Source organism: Prionailurus bengalensis, chromosome B2 (genome assembly GCF_016509475.1).
Source record: "Prionailurus bengalensis isolate Pbe53 chromosome B2, Fcat_Pben_1.1_paternal_pri, whole genome shotgun sequence".
NCBI classification, from domain to species: domain Eukaryota; kingdom Metazoa; phylum Chordata; class Mammalia; order Carnivora; family Felidae; genus Prionailurus; species Prionailurus bengalensis.
The window spans coordinates 43,386,281-43,408,115 of NC_057349.1; the positions used below are offsets into that span (position 1 = coordinate 43,386,281).

A 21,835-nucleotide genomic window follows, 5' to 3' on the forward strand; every position below is an offset into this window, starting at 1 on the left:
CTCACCTACTGAAGAGCGGGGGTGGGGGGGCAATCTCTACCCCCTTAAAAGAAGGCTTCAAATGCTATCTGGAAACAGCAACCGCTCTCACACGTACGAGGGCATCAGGTGCAACAGCACCCAGGTCTCGGTAGCTTAAAGCTCAATACAAGTGGTGGCCATAGATTCTTTAAGAAATTTCTTAAAACTTAGTCTTTAATTTCACGTTATTGATTTCGAAATTCGGCACACCTGCGTGGTTCAGTTGGTTGCGCATCCGACTTTCGCTCAGGTCATGATCTCGTGGTTCACGAGTTCAATCCCCGCGTCGGGCTCTGTGCTGACAGCTCAGAGCCTGGAGCCTGCTTCGAATTCTGTGTCTCCCTCTCTCTCTCTGCCCCTCCCCCAGATCACACTCTGCATCTCTCTCTCTCTCTCTCTCTCAAAAATAAATAAGCATTACAAGATGTTTTTTAACTCAAAGCTCCTCCCTCCAAAATTTTGAGGGCACTCAAAATCAATATCAGCTGCGATCATTAACAACAGTAATTAACAATAATCATAACTCAACTTATTTAGTTTCATTAAGTAAACTTACTAAAACCACCTCTCAGTGCCTACACAACAGGCTCCAAAGTCTTCTACCTTCTGTTGAATAGCCATTATGAGGCTGTCACAAACAGAGTAGATATTTGGGCCTTGCCAGCCGTTCGAATTGAAGTATCTGCACGGGTCGGCCAACGGCTGTGCTGGAGCATCTCCCCGCCACTCGGACGTCCCTCCCTGGGACCCTCTGGACTTCCTCAGCGTCCAGCATTAATGGATTAATGGCAGACATGGTGTGGGGCCCCCCAGACCTCGTTCCCAGTGCCACAACTGGTGCCCAAGGTCAGATCATGTGATTATCATCTGGACAACCAACCTTTCTGGTGTAATTCTCAGTCCTCCTCTGGGCATAGCCAAAGCGGGTTTGTCACTAGACGTCCCCCCCACCCCGCTCCCACTCCACGCCCTAAACTCCAATGCTCTGTCGTATTTGCCACGGCTCCCTCCACCTGCAGTGTCTCCTCTACTCCCCGCTGCTCTCTGCCTGACCATGTTCCTCCTAGCTCTGAGATGCTGAGAGACGGCGACCACCTTTCTAAGCCTCAGTTTCCCCATCCCTAAAGTGGCAGTTCTAAGAGGACGTACTTTCATGAGGTTAAGAATGAAATGGCAGCACGGGTGATGCGTGGGTACAGCTCCAGGAGCCAAGAGACAAAGTGTGGCCCATTTGCATGACCAGTCCTGCTCCTTCCAGGGTCCTCCTCAAATGCCAGGTGAAGCCTTCCACCACCCTTAGCTTCAAATGGCGGCTCTCCCTCTGAAACCTTGTAGGCTCCCCAGACCTTCCTCTTGGTTCCGGCTCAATCTCTCCGTGGTAGGCACGTGGGGACGTGGTAGCTCCCCCCAACCCAAATCCGATCAAAGGCAGACGTCCTGACTCATTCTTGTCATTTCTGAGCCCAGCCTGGACACAACACGGAACACTTCCAGCAGTCCAGGAGCCTTGGCTGACATAAGACGAAATACCAAGGTAAGTGTTTGTCCAAGGAATCAAGGCCAGAAGGCTTTAACTAAGAAATGCCAAGAGAGTAAGTCTTAAAAGTTCTCCTCATAAGAAAAAATATACATATATAACACTGTATGGTGATGGATGGTAATAGACCGATTGTGGTGATCATTTCACAATCTATGCAAATAGCAAATCATTATGTCGTACACTTGACACCAATACAATGTTGCATGTCAGTTACACCTCAATAAGTAAAGCCAATTTTTAATGCCGGAGAGCATGACGAGAGCTGCACGGCCACGTGCAAAGCCAAATGACAACAGTCAACATGGACTAGCACTTACTACAGGCCAGGCACTATTTTAAGCACTTTGCAGACGTTAACTCATGCAATCCACCCACCGACCCCGTGAGGGAGGAACAGAGATCACTCACTGACTGTGTACCTCCCAGGGAGCAAGCTCACTAAGGGGACCTGTCCTTCATCTCCTGTCCTGCACCTGCCACAGGGTAGCCGCTCACCAAACAGGGAGGGCTCACAGACCGATTGGTTTTACCTTCTCTGTGCCCTCCTCTCCCTGCTTTCAGGTGTCCTGTCCCCTCACCACCCCACCCCACGTCTGACCTCAGAGGCTTCACCCATGATGAAGTAGAATAACCGCTTAAGTCTCCAAGGGGTAGCTGCACTATTTGGAAAAACTTGGGGGAGTTTTTCTTTGTGTGCCTGAAATCACACCTATCTTAATCAGACGCAAAGCTGGTATTGCAAATCCATATTCTATTAACTGGGACACAGGGCACAAGAACCAAGTGGAGGCAGGAGAGTGTGCGTGTCAATCAGAAAGGGGTTTCTTGGGGCGCCTGGGTGGCTCAGTCGGCTAAGCGTCCGACTTCAGCTCAGGTCACCATCTCGCAGTTCGTGGGTTTGAGCCCTGCGTCGGGCTCTGTGCTGACTGCTCAGAGCCTGGAGCCTGTTTCAGATTCTGTGTCTCACTCTCTCTCTGACCCTCCCCCGTTCATGATCTATCTCTCTCTGTCTCAAAAATAAATAAACATTAAAAAAAAATTAAAAAAAAAAGGGGGTTTCTTTAGGGGCGCCTGGGCAGCTTGGTGGGTGAAGCATCTGATTTTGGCTCAGGTCATGACCTCACGGTTCAATCTGTGAGTTCAAGCCCCACATGGGGCTCTCTGCTCTCAGTGCAGAGCTCACTTCAGATCCTCTGTCTCTCCCCCCCATACCCCTGCTCCTGTCCCTCCCCAGCTCCTGCGCCAACGTGCTCTCTCAAAAATAAACATTAAAAAAAGAAAGGGGTTTCTTTAAAACAACAAAAGCTGATTTCTAAGAAGGTAAAGGAGAGAGGAAAAGGAGACAGACGAGCTTTCCAGGTGAAGAAAATGGTATGTCCCGAAGCAGAGGCCACACCATGGAAGTCTGGTGTTAAGGCAACAGGAAATACAGAGTTCTCTTTCCACACCCAAGTTCCTTGGTGGAGCCCAGGGGCTTGTATTTTTCAGAAGTTCCCAGGAAGGTTGTGATGCGCAGTCATTTGGGGGACCTGATGGATTAAACAAGTAACGTCCAGATTGGTTGCAATTAGCATCACCAGGGGAGTTTTAAGACAAGCAGATGCTTGGGCCCCACCCCCCAGAGGCTTGGATTTAATTGGTTCAGAGTGGGGCCAGGCATCGACATTTCTTGAAACTCCTCGACATTTCTTGAAACTCCCTGAGTGCTTTCTAAGGAGGGTTGGGAATACATCATGGAAGTAAGTCAAGGAGTAAGTATGAGCAGAGGGCCAGTATAATGGCCAAGAAGGTCACTGAGATGGAGTGCAAGGAACTCAATGCTGATTCTAGACAGCCTTGTCGAATACAGGTATTGTATGTATGAATGTGTAACAAGACTTTTTTTTAAAAATTAGACTTTATGGGGGCGCCTGGATGGCGCAGTCGGTTGAGCGTCCGACTTCAACCAGGTCACGATCTCGCGGTCCGTGAGTTCGAGCCCCGCATCGGGCTCTGGGCTGATGGCTCGGAGCCTGGAGCCTGTTTCCGATTCTGTGTCTCCCTCTCTCTCTGCCCCTCCCCCGTTCATGCTCTCTCTCTGTCCCCCAAAAAATAAATAAACGTTGAAAAAAAAATTAAAAAATTTAGACTTTATGAGCAGCTATGTGGCTCAGTTGGTTAAGTGTCCGACTCTTGGTTTCGGCTCAGGTCACGATCTCACAATTTCTGAGTTTGAGCCCCGCGTCATGGGGCTCTGTGCTAATGGCACGAAGCCTGCTTGGGATTCTCTGTCTCCCTCTCTCTCTACCCCTCCCCTGCTCTCGGTCTCTCTCAAAAACAAATACACATTTTTTAAACATTTTTTTAAAAATTAGATTTTTCCTACTTCCAAAAACATTTTCAGGGCACTCTAAATCAAAACACGGCATGATCATAGCAAAAATAATTAACAGGAGGAAAGATGAACATCAGGATAAGGTTGATAAAGGAGAGTGAGGGCAGAGAAAATTGGATCGGGAGTACCAAAGGATGTGAGCTCAGCCTCTTCCCCAGTCTCGGGCTATTTCAGTCACCTCCGTTCCTCAATGGCTTCAGGGGCGCTCACACCTGTAAGGCCCATCCCTAACCCTGACTCTACTGTGGGGTCTCAGACCCAGGGGCCGAGCTCCCCATCTCTGCATGCCCCATGGGATACCTTACAACACCAACCGGGGAGGGGCTCGGTGGATGTCTGGTAAAGTGAGTTGGTGATCCAGCTCATGTCTAACAGGCAGCCTTTCCACAGAGTGACAGCGAACACAGATTATCTGTGTTTGAAGACTGTGCACAATGTTACCTGAAGTGTCTGCAAGTTAAAATGAGGAAGGCAGTTCATGGCACATCAGATCTTTAATGGGGGACATGACAGTTGAAAGCGAATCCCTCAGTTGCGGAAAGTTTCACAAAGAACACAGAATTCAGTCCTGTCCCTGTCACCAATTCAATCAGTTCAATTTTGGGGTGAATCTACTATAGTATGTATATGTATATGCTTGTGTATATGTATATGTTTATGTATATGTTTATGTTTATGTATATGTGTGTTTATGCCTAATAGACATACATGCATGTATGTGTTGTATACATGTGGCCCCACAAATACATGTGTATTTATATATCAGTGTATCTGCTATAAGTCTGTATCTGTGGTTTTCAACTTTTTTCATTATTATCTTCCCCAAGAAGACTTTGCAGCCATTTTCCCCTCATTACCCCCACGAAAATTTAATACCACAGATACACTATATATCTGTTTATGTGTTATATGTATATTTGTGCTTTACCTACCAAAAAAGAGTAAGAATTTTCACCCCACAAGAGCCAATTTTATCCCCTTGGGGAAATATTGTTCCCCGTGAGAATGCACGCTCTATAATGCCTCTGTTCACACGTGTGCACATGTCCGTGTGTGCATGCACGCGCACACATATGCACACACACTCAGCACACAAGCTAGCTGGTTCCTGGGAAAGAGACCTACGAGGCATTTTGAGCTCCCACAGGAGAGGATCCCCGTCAATCACAGCCAATCAGAAGAGTGGTTTCTGGCCCAGCAATTCCTGTAGGAAATAGATGCTGGCAATTACAAAGCCGGGCGCCCTAGCCAGTCTAAGCTCACTGGGCATGACCTCATTTCCAAGTCTTCAGAGTTGGGAAACATTTCAAGAAGCCATACGAGCAGAAAATATCTAATTATGTATAAAAGGAAAGGTTCTGAAATTCTCATTTTCACATGGCCATTGCACACAATTAAGTTCACGTATCTATTTTAAAGTAAGTGGACAGAACACACTTTGGACAAAAGACAAGAGTCAGCATATTTAACATTTTCTAGATCTCGTCACCAGGACTGGCAAGATTTTATTGAACAAACGATTAATCAGTCTCTGAAAACTCCCCGGGTATCTGCCAAACGTTTGGCCCTTGCAAAGACTTGCAGGGGACACGGAAATAAAGGTCAGTGCAACTGCCTTCAAATGCCTCACGGCCCAGTTTTGTTGTAACTTAAACTAGATAAAATGCATGGGCACATCAACTCCTGTGTGAGCTACAGCAACCCCAGGACACAGGGGAGAGAGCCCCTCCCGAGCTCCTCTGAGTAACTCCAACACTTCAAAAGCGTAACGTCATTTTAGCAGATTTCAAACCTTAACAAACCCTTCACGTGATAGGTACTGACCACTTGCATGTTTTCCAGTTTACAGCAGAACTATAAATTAAAAAGAATATTAAAACAACAGGCCACTAGAGGGGGAACAGGTTTGCTAAAGATTGCTACTGTTTAATGAGCACCTACTATGTGCTGAAGACTATGTGCTAGGCCCAAATACACAGATTCTTTCTCCACCAGGCCCTGTGGAAGTCATCCAACCACTGTTTAAATATATCCTTCATGGGTAGTTCACCACCTCTCTCGAGGTACCCATCGTTCTGTTTGACAACTCAGTGCAAGAAAGTTCTTTGGTGTGTGAAATTAAAATCAGCCTTCCCTACTTAAAATTTAAAATCAGCCCCTCAGGGGCGCCTGGGTGGCTCAGTCGGTTAAGCACTCAACTTCGGCTCAGGTCGCGATCTCAGTTTGTGAGTTCGAGCCCCGCGTCGGGCTCTGTGCTGACAGCTCAGAGCCCGGAACCTGCTTTGGATTCGTGTCTCTACCTCTCTCTGCCCCTCCCCCGCTCACTCTCTGTCTCTCTCTGTCGCTCAATAATAAAGAAACATTAAAAATAACAATGATAAAAAAAATCAGCCCTCAGCATTCACCCTTGGGATTGACACAAGTCTAATTCCTTGTCCATGTGGTTGACTGAAAGCAGGGCTCAGGCTCAGCAGATGTCTTCACGGGGGTCCTATCTTCAGCACAGGCTGAGAGGGAGGCATCGGGAGGCTGAGGGTAAGGCTGTTGGTTAACAGCCACTTTCCTTTTTAATATTTCTGTGTGAACTTGGGGTATGTATAATGAAGAACATCTAAGCCTGTTACAGTACTCAGAAAGGGGAAGAGAAGGAGGTAGTAAAAAGGCCCACAGGTAGTCAGGGAAGACTGTCCCTTCACCCCCATACACCACACAGCCTCAGGTCACTGCTTCGCGGAGGCGGTAAGTTAGGAACACTTGTGAGCTATGGGATCTGGATAAGCCACTTACCCACTGGTGCCTCAGTTTCCTCGTCTTACACCATAGGGTTACTAGGAATAGTATTATTATGTGTGTAAAGCAGTTAGCACATCGTAAGCACTTAATAAATGTTAGCTAATATTACTATACTCTTCGTTCTTAAAGGAGGCTCTCGGATTACCGTAACTTGTTTTCGTTCAGTGAAAAGGCTGCGCTTTGGTGACACTAAAGGGGATGAGGAGGGTGGAGAAAGAAGCCCGTGTGATCTGCTCTACCCCCGCCTACCCCAGGCTGGCCGGATGAGTCAGATTAATTCCGGGTTCCTGGATCTACGTTTGTAGTAGCCTTTATTAAAATCACCCCCAAGAATTTACTGGAGTTATAAAAGAAATATTTGGTGTTAAATCTCCTATTGGGACATTCTAAGGTTTTGTAATGAATGTCAAAGGATCTGTAAGACTTCAAAGACGATTCTGTTGTGCAATTTTTTCTGAGGAAATACTGATACGGATTCTTTGTTGCAAACCACAGAACACCCGCTCGCTCATTTAAGCAGAATGGGAATTGGTCTCCAGAGTCAGTTCCTGGCTTCTGCTTTGAAGAAGCAGGGCCTGTGAGGAGCGTGTTCAAATGTGCTGGGCCTCGGCCGAGAAGGACAAGTGAGCGTTCTACATGTCAATACTGCAATCAGTTGAAAGGACTCTCCAAAGGATAAACACGAATGATGGGCGAAAGTGCCCTTTATGAAGACTTGTTGGTACAGGGGAGAAATAATTTTCTGCCAGATCTTGGTATGTGAGGCTGCTGAAAAGACTTGAATATGAGGAACCTAGGTGCACCCCATGCGGCCATGCACACACACTCACACCCATGCACACTCACATGCACACAAAGATGCACGTGCACAGTGAAACTGACTAATGTGAAAGTTAATCGAAATAAGTAAACAATAGCCAGAGACCGTAAGTGGATTCCATGAATCTACACAATCTGAAGTGAGGCCAGGATCCAGCAGGCCTAGGAATGCAGTTTCATCCACGTCATGGTTGAAAACTTCCCCGGAGAGGTCAAGTGTCTTTGTCAAGGGCACAGGGGAGTCAACGGCATAAAGTGCCCCCAGTGTTTACCATCGGGAATGTTTGCCTCAGAAGACAACATTCTCCTTTCTCGCGAAAGCAACCTTCTGGAGCAGTCTTCAGAGGCCTCACAGAGGGGCTTGCCTATTGGAACTGCTTACCTATGTCACTTGCTGTGCAAGACCGGTTTGGAAATGAGGTCTTCACTGTATTTTCCCCTGGTGACCTCCCTGGGTAGACCCTGTTGTACCTCCGTGCAGCCAGGTGGTCGTGCCCCAGCACACAGATGTTAAGAGCGCTGCCCAGAGAAGCAGCGAGTGTTAACGTCAAAGGGAACAGAACCGCTCCCAAGCACAAGGGAAGTGAGAAATAGCACTCTTCTACATACTGTCTATGGCTGCCTTCACGCCACAATGGCGGAGTTGGGTAACTGTGACACAAACGGGACAGACCACAAAGCCAAAAACACTTACTATGTGACCCTTTCCAGAAGCAGTTTGCTGGCCCTGACCAGGTTGTGGGAGCTCCAAGACCCTTCACCAGGTAGATGGGAACCTGCTTGAGAACTCAGTCCTTTTGGAAGCTCTCTCAGGGCCTCCCACAGTGCTCGGTACACAGCAGAATCAAAGAACCGATTTTTTACGGGACCTCAGCTATCATTTGAAAGGGACCTCGGCTATCATTTCATCCAATCCCCGTGTTTTAGGGATGAAGAAGCCCAAAGCGACCAGTCCAGAATATTAGGCTGGCAGAAAGCAGAAGCAAAAACCAAGTTCCCTGAATTCTATTGTACTGCTCTGTGACTCAATAACTATGCGGTGGCTATGGAATATGGAATAAATGCAGATTAAGTATGTATGATTTAGCAATAGCATTATTTGAACATATAGTACATGCCAAAGCCTTTTTATCTAATGTATGTCTATAACATGTATTACGTATAATATATGGGATCTACAGACACAGCAATAATAAAATGAGGGCACACAAACTCCCTTGTAGGAAACAGCCAGCCACCAGGAGAGGATCTATCTCATCTGTGACTTCAAGGTAACCATTGTCAGTTGGTTACTATCCTACTCACTTGGACCCAACTAAAGGAAATCAGCACCCAGGGAGCAGAGCCATGGCCAGAGAGACATGTATCTTCATCCCTGGCCTCTTTTTCCAGCTCCTCGCAGACTGTCCTTCCCCTCATCAACAAGGTGCATCTGATAACCACTCCTTTCCCCTCCTTGACTGATGGCTGGTTACACGCCAGGAGGTACTCCTTCACTCCCAAGTGTGAACCGGCCAGGCATTCCCACCAAGGGCCATTTATCTCCCGCTCTGGAATGAAAGGTGCCTCACCCTTGATAGTGTAATTCTTGGCACACAGGTAGAAAAATGTTTTCTGGAGAGCATCAGGCCTAGATAAGCTTCAGATAGCCCTTTAAGGTGACCTAGCATGGGAAAGGGGCCAGAAGGATCCTCCACGGTTGTTCTTAGCGGTGTCGAGAGAAAGACCCGGAGTCCTGAGAGGGGTGGAGAACCTAGGGTCCCTTCATCACCTGCTCCTTCCAGAATCTGCGCTGGCCATGGGGCCGTTGAGGGGAGAGGTAGATGGCATCGTCTCCCTTCTCTGCCTCAGATCAGCAGGGACTCTCATGTCCCACCCCTGAGTTGTATCCTAAGTCCTTCGTTGCCCGTGCTACAAAACTTGCTTAGTGCCTTCTTGATCCCGGGTCCCCTTGCTTGGAGCTCCCATAGCCTTGTACTTGCCCTAGGATCACAAACCCGCTGCATGTCCGGTGTGCCCTGCCCCCTCCATTCCCAGGCTGCGAGTTCTGCCAGGGCTCAACTGCGCCTGCCTTGTGCAGCTCATTCCCTATCAGAGCCATGGCCTGGGGGCTGGCAGACCTTGATAAAGAGCTGCCACATGGAAAATGTTATTTCAAGCAACTTTAAATTTTTTTTAATGTTTATTCATTTTTGAGAGACAGAGAGAGATTAGAGTGTGAGCAGAGGGGTGGGGGGGGGGGGGCAGAGAGAGAGGGAGACACAGAATCCGAAGCAGGCTCCAGGCTCTGAGCTGTCAGCACAGAGCCCGACACGGGGCTCGAACCCACGAACTGTGAGATCATGACCTGAGCCAAAGTCAGATGCTTAGCTGACTAAACCACCCAGATGCCCCTGAAGCAACTTTGACATTAACTTTGTTATTTTTTTTAAGTCTATTTATTTTTGAGAGAGAGAGAGAGAGAGAGAGAGAGAGAGAGCACTCATCAGTGATTAAAAATAATTGTGGGGGCACCTGGGTGGCTCAGTCGGTTAAGCATCTGACTCTTGACTCCAGCTCAGGTCATGATCTCAAGGTTCATAAGTTCAAGCCCCACATCGAACTCCGTGCTCACAGTGTGCAGCCTGCTTGAGATTCTCTCTCTCTCTCTTTCTCTCTCTCTCTCAAAAATAAATAAACTTAAAAAAGTCTTTGGGGGACATGCCTACCGTGTCCTAGCTCTGCAGCCTTGGCCAGGGGACGTTGTCTCTCTGAGCTGCAGTCTCTTCATTTGCAAACCGGGAGTCACAATCAGGATTCAGCCAATGCAAGTAAGGTATTCAGAGCAGCGTACAGCCACGGCTATTACTATTCAGTCTCCAAACTGACCGTCTGGTTTCCACAACTGCAGAGAGACCCAGTGCACCAAAAGAGGACCGGAGAGTGAGGTCTGGTTTTGCTACCTCAAAGTCAAGTCCGTTTCCCTTTGTCTCTCCCACTCGTTGGCCCCCTGCCATCCCCCCAATCTCTTTCCTGACATCGTCTATTTCAAGCACCTTATGATCCCGGGATGGGGATGAACAGCTGGGTAAAAAACAAAACCAAAAGCAAAACCCAAAAAACCTGCCAATGACTGTTTTTATAGCTGCACAGTCCGTGGAGTGCATTCTAAAAGCATGGGCCAATATTTAAGATGGGGTGACCTGAGAGCAGCTGGAAGGCCCACTGCTCCCTCAGGTTTCTCTCCCGTGTCTGCATGTCACTGTGCCTTAAATGTCCACCATGAGTTTCACTTCTTTGGGATCAGGATATTCACAGGGGCCCTGTTATGTTATGGCAATGTTTCCATAATGGACCGTGCATCCGAATCACGGGGTACTAGTGAATTATAGACGTCTGGGGCCCCATCCCCTGAAGACTCTGGCTCCTAACTTTGGGCTAGAAATTTGGAAAGTGTCCTAGGTGGTTCTCGTGATCTTACAGGACTGGGAAACCCTGTCCTGGTGGGGACTGGTCAGTTCTGGAATCAGGATCTCCAGGTTTCTCCCTCGGCTTGTGCAGAACAACACAGCACGTAGACCCCGGCAAGCACCTCGTCTGTGACAAAGCTTAAATCTCTTCCTTCCTCAAAGGGGCTACATGTGAGGACAGAATCAGAGAAGAGACTCAAAAAAGCATAAAAAACTATTAAGACACATAAGGAACCATTTTCATGGAGTATGGGAAAGAAGGTCGGGAAATGGAATGCTGGCTTGTTCTGGACGGTCTTCAATATGAAGCTGAAGCACCTGAACTTGATCTAGCAGGTAGAGAAGGGGGTGTGATAAAGGGAGTATCTGAGGAAGATTAAGCTAATGGCATTAAACCTGGAGGGCAGGAGGGGCGAGAGGCCGCAGGCAGGATGCCCTGACAGGGGTGATGAGGTAATACGGTGGCAAGAAACAAGGAAATAAATCATTTCTATGGTAGATAATGACTTGTGGTTCACCAACCTGTTCCCCCTCTTCCTGGGAACACAGCTAAATGATACTTGAGTTCTGGACTATGGAAAGTGGGTGACAGTGACGTGGCCACTTGCGGTCAGGGACCACGCACACCTGCCAGGGGATCCTCCTCCTGCCGTCTCCCCCTGTGCTGGCAAACGTGGAGTCCAGACAGAGGAGCCGGCAGCCCTAAGGGGGTGGCAGGACCAGAGTGGAAGGAACCCGAGTAGGGAAAACCATTCACTAAACACTGCACCGAGCTGTCAGGGCCCACGCTGACCAATAAGATACCTCTCACACTCCAACAGGGAAAAAAAACGCTGGCTTGCAAAAGTGACTCGTGTTTCTTACTGGTCCCTTGTAGTATCCTGCCAAACAGGTCAGCTCTCTGGTAGGCTCACTCAGTACCCAAACGAGGAGAGGTCGAGTAAGCTTTGCCCACGTGGCTCCCCTGTGTCAGAGTCCTGTGGTCAAGCCCTGCCCAGAACTCTCTATCCGCACAGGAAAACTCTGAGGCATTGGTGATAAATCACCACAGGCGTGTGGCTCCTTTGGTTTCTCAGGCAGATTATAAAGACGCTGTGGATCCTAGATTTTACGATAATGACTACAGAATGCCACAGCACCCAAATGTGAACAAATGAACTGCCGCCTACCTGCTATAGCTCCCGGGCCTCTGTTCGCCGTCAGCACCGGGGAGCAGAGGCGTGTGGTTCAGAAGAGAGGAGCCTTGAGCTGAATCGAGAAAACTGGCTCTGTTGCCATGACAACCTCCCAAATTGGATTTTTAAGAGATAGTAACAGACGCCGAGGTTTTCCCTTCCTCTTCCTTCTAGGTAATGGGCTCCCAGTTGGACTCCATTCACTGTAGGGCCTTCCCTCCCTCACCTCGGGCGTCCTCTCTCCAGCCGGATGCTGTTGCTCTCCTCCCTTACCAGAGGATAATGATTAACGAGGGTGGATAACCTCATCTTAAGGACCACAGAGGTTGTTACCCGGGGGTGGAGTGACCGGCACAAGGCCTGTGACACCGTGAAGACCGCCGGAGTTTTAAACACGTCTCCTCAGATGCGACAGGGCCAGGCAGGCCAGCTTCAGATGATTAAGCGCTCCCCTCCCCACCAGCAGGTGGTTCCACAGGCAACGTTCTACGTTGTAAAAAAGCTCCAAATTGCTCGGCCTGCCATCAGCGGTGCCTCAACATCCGACCCTAACTTATGTTTCTGTCGCCTTCCCGCTTCTCTTCACATTCTCTTTGCCACAGCCACACGACACTCAGTTCTTCGGGGACACCCTGCTGTTTCCTGCCTCTGAGCCACGTTCCCATAGTTCCCTTCATCCTTCCTCTCTGCTCCTTCCTCACCTTTGCCGGCTTCTCTGGGGCCTCACTCCTCCCCCTCAGGTGGGCATCTCCTGAGCACAGTCCCTATTTCTTTACTCCTTCACGCTCCTCCCTCCTCCTCTGGGGAACTTAGTCCTTCAGCTGCAGCTCTGAGCAGAAATCCAAACCCACACCCCTCACCCTGGCCTTCCGGCCATTCCGAGTTCGGGCTTTCCAGCCCTCTGTTGGACATCGGCACTTGACTGACCTGGCTTTGCCTCAAACAAAACCCTTCTAGCACTAGAAGATTATTCTCATTAGCAACCACTCCTGTCCTCGCCGCTCTATGGTAGACTCATAGGGTTTCGGGGCTACAAAGAACTGTAAAACTCAAGCCCAATTAGTTCATCTGCACTCAGTCCATTTACAACATCTTAGACAATCATGAACAAGCCCATCAGTGGTGTCACCATCCCAAATATGGAAACCTGCGTCTCAGGAGGTGAATTTAGCAACCTAAAATGTTATACTGTGAATTTATCTGCTGAGAGGGGGTCAGAACAAATGACTTCTAAGAGGTTTCTCCAAGTCAGAAGTTCTACCACTTTATGATCTCGTATCCCATGTTACGGAAGAGGAAATTTGGCCTTAAAGACACTCATACACCTAATATGTGGCCAATCGGATTTGGAGTCCCGGGCTTCTTACTTTTGAGTTCATTCAACTGCCGACCACATCATGCGATATGGCATATGAGCCTTTCCAAGCAGGCGCCGAATTAAGGTCCTATCCTGTGTAGAAACTTCTGGTGGCTTCCCACTTACTTATGATGGAGCAAAAAACATTTACCGGCCACTCACAACCCTTCCCACTGTTAGGTTTTTTCTACCTTATTTCCAACTGCACCCCTCTTCATAGGCCATTCTCTTCAGACAATCTTATATACCCCCTGGGCCCTAATATCCTCACCTCATTCTGTTGCTGGACCTGACCTGGTTGCCACTCCATGAATCCTAACCATTCTTCAAAGCACAACTCAGGTCCCACAATCCCCAAATTACACCTGGAAACATCGTTCAGGACATGCTGGTCCCTATACCTGCACCCGTCATTTCATTTCCTATCATTCATGAGGCACTGATGCTTGCTTGAAGTTTTACTCCTCAGCTGCAAGCTCATGGACTCCTAAGACCCTGTCTTCCTTGCTCTCCAGCAGCCCCTCTTGAGTTTCCATAGAGCCTGGCACAGAATAGGCAGCTTCATAAGCATGTTGGGTAACTGGTTGATTGGTTGGTTGGTTGACTGACTGTTTTCAATCCCTTAACTCCAAAAGTTCTAAAAGTTCTTTATCTCACGAATATCTCCTTCATGTCTACCTTTTAAAATTACTGGTCCCTCCCGGGGCGCCTGGATGACTCAGCTGGTTACGCGTCCGACTTTGGCTCAGGCCATGATCTCACGGTTCATGGGTTCGAGCCCCGCTCTGGACTCTGTGCTGACCCCTCAGAGCCTGGAGCCTGCTTCGGATTCTGTGTCTCCCTCTCTCTCTGCCCCTCCCCGCCCTTTCAAAAATAAACAAACTTAAATAAATAAATAAACAAACAAAATTACTGGACACTCCAATGTCATAACACAATATTACAGACGATAATAGCAAGTTATGAAAGAAAGGTCAAATGCATTCCTTTCCTCCCTTTCCCGGTTTATTTGTGCTCAATCCAGGGTGATGCACGCTAGTAAGTGTACTTGCCTCAGTCTCGTCCACCCTGCGAAATGCACGCTTCAAGTAGGGGCTGGACTTCACGTCGCCCTTTGGATGCCACTATTTGTACAGCTCTATTTATCCATGGTCTGGGCTAGTGGCTCTCAGTCTTTGATAAATCGCAGAATCACCCAGGGATAGCTTCATAAGGAGACAGATGCCTGGGCCTTACCGAAATCCTCCTAAATAGGGATTTCTGAAGAAAGGGCACTAGCAAGCCGGTGTACGTATAGAAGCTTTGCAGTGCCTTTCGCACACCCCCAAACAGAGCGCCATTGGCCCAGCTATTATTCACCGTGAGGGCTACAACACATGCAGTTCAAAGAATCTTCCCACGGAAGCAGAGCGAGAGGGTGCTGGTAGAAGTTAAAACTCCATTTCTTCTTCCCAGAAAAGATTCATTTAGTTTCTGACAACAGGCTCTCTATCCTATTTATGCTGAAAGAATTTCCCATCTCAGAACTAAGCTATTACTTCACTACATGTATATGTTTCCAAAGTAGATTCTCCATCAGGGAGCTGGCAGACAGATTTCCCCGGTGGTTGGAGCTGACCCCTCAGAATGTAAGCAGAGTCAGGTCTAGGATGCCCTGGGTAGACAGAGAATCTTTTTATCACTGACCCACATCTTCAGGAAAGCCACGCTTACCCACTTTGCTCCTTCACGATTTTTAGTACCCCAGCCTTGATGACAAAGACAGATAAGGATGTCTCCTGGGTAATAATTTTTTAAAATACCAGATATTGAGAGTCTATTACGTCTTGTATTGTGCGGATAGATAATACATGTAGACACATGTGTATATTTTCTAGAAGAGCAGCTATGGCTACTCAGAGCTGGAAGGTTGCTGGGGTGGGGTGGGGGGGGTCCTCCTGAAACCAAAGGTCAGAGACTCTAGAGCCTTCTTTCTCATCTAAGGGTTAAAGGTATAGGCATGTTCCCGGTGAGCCAAAGCCCAGTGACTGGAAAGAGAATGACGCCCTTAAAATAATATCCCCACAAGAGGCCTGTGATGCCCCCATCCCCCGTGCACCCCCCCCCACCCCGCCCCAAGGGTTTGATGCATCCTGACCCAGCCCCCAGGGCTAACGTGGGCGTTCCCTTGGATGAGGGAGCAACTGATGGGGAGGAATCAACTTCCACTGAGCTCCAGAAGCCCAACCACTGGTGAGGGATCTGCACACACCCTGTGGCCAGGCCAACCACATAACTTCAGACAGCGGCCCCTGGGGACCTCCAGGATACCGAGCAGCACTTCACAGAGGCAATCAGATCCAGTGATGTTTGTACCCAGCTCCAGCAGCGAGGCAGAAGCAGGTAGGACTGAGTCTGTGGCTTCTCGGATACACCAGGGTAGGAGAGCTCATGGGCTTGGCCTCTCACCAAGGACGCCGTAGCGGAAGAAGCTACATTTTTGCCCCAATTCACGCACAGCTCATTCAATGCTCACAGCAACGCTACAAAATATGTACTACCTTCATCAGTATTGCCCTGGTTAAAAAACAAAAACAAAACCAAGAACAACAACAAAAAACAAAACAAACAAAAAAACAACTGTGGCACAGGCAGCCACAACAGCCTGTCCTAGCCGGCATGGCATGGCTGGGAGCCCACGGCCTGACCCCAAAGCCAGCAATTCCTCCAACACACCTCCTGCCGCCACCAACAGGGGCCCAGCACCTGGCAACTCAAAAGGAATCTAGATGAAAAGGTTTTTACCTGACTGTCAAAACTGATGGAGTCTTTGCCCCGGGGAGGGGCGGAGCTGGGGGGAAGGGAGGGGAGCCAGGCAACCTAGAAAAACAAGGCAAGGCAAGCGGGCAGGGAGGCAGGAGCTGAATGGACTTCGCTTCTGCAGACCCACAGCCCTCACCCCCACCATCTGCCACGGGCCTGAGGCATCCGCCAGTTGACCTCTGACCCTAGCACTCCCATGGATGCGTTTCCGGAAAAGATGTCCTCATGGACACAGCAGGGCAGGTGAATGTGTGCACTGGATTATTGACCTCAGACCCAAACCTGGAGTAGCGGAAAAGAAAAACAGCTGCTTAATAGGATGAAGGGGATGTCAAAACCTAATGATCCCCTGCTCAGGCAAGGTGCCCAAGGTGACCGGGCAGCCAGTTGGCCGCAGGGATCTGAGAGGGAATGTCACAACATGTGATCCTGTCTGTTCTGGAAGTCAGATGACTGTACTATGGGTTACCATGACTTGACTTGTGCTCTGCACCACTGTCAAGAGCCTTCTGGATCACTCAATAAATACAACAACTAGTCATTTCCATCAGACAATCAGCAGGATGCCGTTTTATTTCCCCCACGCTGAACTGAGGCTTATTTGACTAGACCCCATGCACTGATTGTTCTGGAGTCCTGTGGAGAGGGCTTTATAGTCCGTCAGCATCTGTTAACCGAGCACAGATTGGGTGCGAGCTCTCTATCAACATCACTCCTGATCACGATGCCCTGAGGCTGTTACAAATTCTGGACATTAATCCGCACTTGTGAGGCCACCTATGTCAGAGTGACAAAAGCTGCCTGCAGTCAAACTTGCCTCTGATCATGACTCAGTGACTCTGTACCAAAGCTGCACCCTGGACTCGCCGGGGGGTGGGGGTAAAAATAGTGCTTCTGGGTCCCACGCCCCTACAGAGACATCCATGTAATTGACCAGGGAGTAGCCTGGCATAGGGAGTTTTTACAGCTTCCCAAACAATCTGAACATGTAGCCAAAGTTGAGAACCACCAGTCTCTATTGAAATTCACGGCCCTGGCACCAAGAGACATTTGTAGCTAATTGGTCTAACCACCTCAGTGGCTTTCTACTTTTGGGGGTCTAAGGATGAGACTAGGTAAGAAGGCATCAATGCAGATGGGAGGAACGTCTTGATCTAACCTACTCAGCACATCCTGTGTTTGTTTTCCCAGAACCACTTTCTGTTTTGCTTTTACTTCCTTGCTCTTTCTTCGTTCTATAAACCACACTCACTGCCACTGTCAATTTAACCTGCTGTCTTCCTTATGATCAAAGTCCAAGCTGTGTGTGATCTCATTTAGTCTTGAAATAGCCCTGCAAGTGAGGAAGCAGCCAAGCTTTTGTTCCTTAAGGCAAATCAGGGGCCTGCAGATCAGGAAAGGTTTTATCTGACATGGAATTCATATCATTATTTTACTTCTGTGTGTTTATAGCCCTTTTCATTTACGAAGTGCTTTCACCTACTTGCTCCTGTGGAGTCCTCACAGCAAGTCTGTGGTGAAAGTATTTTCATAACCAGAGTGGCCACACATCCTGATCTACCCCGAACAATTCTTGTCCTAGCCCAATTATTCATAGCACCCCCTTTCACTCTCCAACCAAGTGTCTTTGTCGGAACAATAAATGACATGATCACTTTATTTATGACCATCCTCTTGTTTTTAAAAGAGGCTACTAAGGCTCGTAGAAGTCAAGGAATTTGGAGGCTCCTGGGTGGCTCAGTTGGTTAAGCATCCGACTTTGGCTCGGGTCATAATCTCACGGTTCTTGGGTTCAAGCCCCGCATCGGGCTCTGTGCTGACAGCTCAGAGCCTGGAGCCTGCTTCCAATTCTGTGTCTCACTCTCTCTCTCAAGATAAATAAATAAACATTAAAAAAAAAAAAAAGAAGTTAAGGAATTTGTTCAGTCATCAGCCAATTAAAAGCAAAACAAGACTCGATCTCATGTCCTGTCTCTCCAAACCTCTGTCCTGCCCATGGGGATTATGAAACATTAGATCAGAGCTGATTTACTCAAAGCTTTCTTACTGTTGATGAAGAAATTAAAAGTGTGAGGGAGGTAATCTCCTAAAAGTTGTTACTACAATGTTCTCTGCAAGGAGTACAGAGCAAGGAGAGCAGACTCCTTGGCTGCATTCTGTGACCACATTAGAATGCATTAGTTAAGTATCAATGAATTGTCCTCTTGGATGGCCCTCAAGAGCTTAACTCAGCAAAACCAGGTACAAGGCCTAACAGGGGTATTTGGAAAAGAAAGAGAAATTCAGAGTCCAAACTGCCACATAGGAGGACTGGATCTGAATGTGACCAGGCGTGTTCAACCATAAAACAGGTGGAATCATCATTCTTACTTCCCTGGGTTGTTACACAGAAAGCAAACTTCCCTGGGTTGTTACACAGAAAGCAGCTAAGTCTCACAAGGTCCCCGTGAGTCACTTTTTTTTCGTTCTCTTCATTTTTCACGCGAGGGAACCAAGGCTCATAAACAGGATGCTGGGGATCCAACAGGATAAGGTATTTGAATGTGCTTCATAAATCCTAAAATGCTACCGTTTATTATTATTATTATTATTATTATCAGCAGCAGTAATAGTTAACAGATGATAATCAGTTGATGTGGGCTAGAATCATGTGTCCTTGAAACTCCCTGGGTGACCCAGGTTTTGAACGACGCACCCAGTGGACAGGCCAGGTGGAGAGAAGGTCCCTTCCAGAAAGTTGTTGAAGATGACACATCGGATTCTGGGTGGGGTCCAGCCTGACTGAGAGGCTTCCTAGAAACCAACCGATCCTGCCTTGCTGGAAGGACCTCAGGCACCAGACACCCTCCACAAGAAGGCCTTTCTTCATGAGCATCACAGAGCTAAGAGAAATGTCAATTCTGTAAATTGATTCTGGAACTCAGGACATTGTTTCCCTAAAATAAAACCAATCATCACCTGGACAGGATCTTGATTTCACAATCATTTTTCAGCCTTTGCTGCTCCCTATAAATGATAACTACAAACCAGAATTGCAAAAAAGAAGGGGGGGGGGAATCAAGAGCTAACCTCTCTGATTTTTTTTTTCTCCCATCAGTCCGGTTTTTGAGCTAATCATGAAGGCCTGCCTGGTTCTCATGGATTGCCTTCCTTTAGGGGCAAAACAAATAACAACACAGGCATTTTAGAATTCTTTTGGGGGCACTGAGGGCTGTGCAGTGAGCTTTTTGTATACATGGAAAAAACCTTCAAAGCTGCCAACACGAAGTTCCCAAGGTGCAGGTAGAATTGGTCTCCGTGCCTAGTAGTGGGTCAAAGGGCTCCTCTGACTCTAAAGAGTCAATTTGTGTTTCAAATAGCTTTCAGGAACTTGACACTATGAAACTACCTGCTCCCAGGAAATCTGAGAAAGTCCTAGAATAGCTTTCTTCAGGGAGAGCAGCGAGCCTCCTGGCTTTGTTAAAGCTCTCCCTGTTCATTCCCTTCCCTAGGCCACAGGACTGGATGGTGAGGTTCAGGGCGCCCGCTCCTGGCCCTTGGTCCAACAGTGCCCAGCTCTGGAGAGGACACGACCTCTTTCGCTATCTGGGTCTGCCAAAGGACCTGGTAATCCTGCCCAGAGGGGACCCAGAAACCAAATGAGGGAGACAGGAGCCACATCTGAGGGGAGACAAACAGGTTCAGCAAAGCAAATGACAGGCATAATTTCTATGGATTATTTTGAAAAATAAACCCAAAGAAGGTAACACCTAGCCAAAAAATATTTAACAGACCTTTGTGGTACGCTAGGGCCAACTGGGGAGGACCACTTACCAAGTCGCAACCTGATGGAGGTTTGGGGATTGTTCTGTTCGGTTTTAGGCATCAAAAGATACCAAAGACCAAAGGGTGGCTATCAAGGTTTATGCAGATCGTATCCTTTTTTGGTGAAAATCTCTCATCAGCTTGGAGATAAGGGCAATTTGCTCAAAACAACATCTTTCCCATCGCATATATATAGGTCTTTTCAATTCAGCCGGGAGACTCCTGAAAGGCACCAAGGAACTCTCCTCCCCTCAGTCACCTGTGCCTTTCCTGGGAAACTTTGCATTTGAAGGCTATTTCCCGCGCCCCCCCCGTGCCCCCCCCCCCCCGCGGCTCTCACGCCGCCAGCGGACTCCCCTCCCCCCAAGCCTGGCGACTCTCCCCGCACCGCCCAGGAGGCCGCTCTCCGGCCGCCTCAGGTTTCCCGGCTTCTGCGGTGAGCCCGCCACAGCGAGGACTGATCAAATGTTTCTTTCTTACACCGCACCACCCGCGGACCGGGAAACGCCGCCTCCTCCGCCTCCATGCTTTGCCTCCTACAGGTTGCAAATGAAATACAGCCCTGTGGAGGGTAGATTGTTTCTGCCCAGGGAGCCAGGCGACTGAAGTCAGTTTGTGCACTGTGCCCCTCCATCCCAGCCTGCCCCAAGTTGACCGGGGTTTTTTTTTTTGTAGTTGTTGTTGGTTTTCTTTGTTTGTTTGTTTGCCAAACCTTGGCATTTCCTGATACTCCCCTGCAGAACCATGATTATGACAATAATAGTAATGTTGGCCAAAGGAGTGTTTGTTTTCTGCTTTGCAGGTCACAAAGCAAGAAACACCTTTGTTTCCTTTGCTTTTTTTTTTTAGTAGCTCTCAGCAAAAGAGAGAAAAGACATTTGAAGAAATGTTATTTTTATTTTGCCAAAGATAATTGTCCGGATCGGCAATGTTTCCTTTTCTTCCCTTCCCTCTCTTAGCTCTCTCTCCCACCCAATTTTAGAGGCACGCTCACGGCTCCAGGCAGGTTCCGGCCACCTCCTTATACCTTGAGATGCCCCCTTAAGGACTAGCCAGAATCGCACCGGGCAGGGACCTGTAGCGGCGACCCGCTTGCTCTACAGCGGATCTGACAAACGGCCGGCCAACTCTCCAAGAAGACAGCCACCTGCAAGATTGCACCTGACTCCACAGCAGCCGGGAGCCCCGAAGCGAGGCTCTCTGGCTCGCAGGAAAGCCACCCAAGGGATCGCTGGGGCTGGGCTGTCCTCCCTGGGGAGGGTCCAGCGTCCCAACTCTGTCCGCGCCCAGGCACGTGAGCCCGCGCAGCCGGGAGCCCGACTGCAGGCGCGACAGGTGCGGCGGGCGCAGGGACGCCGACCTACCTTCACGAAGAGTTCGATCTCGGGGTCCCTGTCGTCCCCGTTAGCTGTCGCCGAGTCCATCATGCCGTCGGCGCCCGGGGGCAGCGTCCCGGGCCGGGGAGGCGCCACCTCTGCGGCGCCTGAGCCAGCGCTCTGCGCTCCTGCTCCTGCTCTGCGGGGCCCTCCTTGAGAGCGGCGCTTATTATTATTATTATTATCGGATCTGTTTCTCAAGCCGGGAACCGCAGTGTCTGAGAGATCAAATGTCCCGAGAGATCACATGCAAAGGAGGAGAGGGGAAAGGTGGGTTCAGGGATGGCAGCAGGTCCCCGGAGCAACAAGTGCCGGGCTGCAGGGA

The 21,835-nt window shown here is 48.8% G+C and overlaps 1 protein-coding gene across 1 annotated transcript in view; it reads right to left on the reverse strand.

Annotated features, from left to right (window-relative positions):
* Positions 1-21,835, reverse strand: part of CLIC5 (chloride intracellular channel 5) — a 103,883-nt gene extending 82,048 nt beyond the window's left edge. The window contains exon 1 of the mRNA XM_043591579.1: positions 21,499-21,835. Within this exon, the coding sequence (XP_043447514.1) occupies positions 21,499-21,561 (63 nt within the window). The 5' untranslated portion in view covers positions 21,562-21,835. The remainder of the gene's footprint in view (positions 1-21,498) is intronic.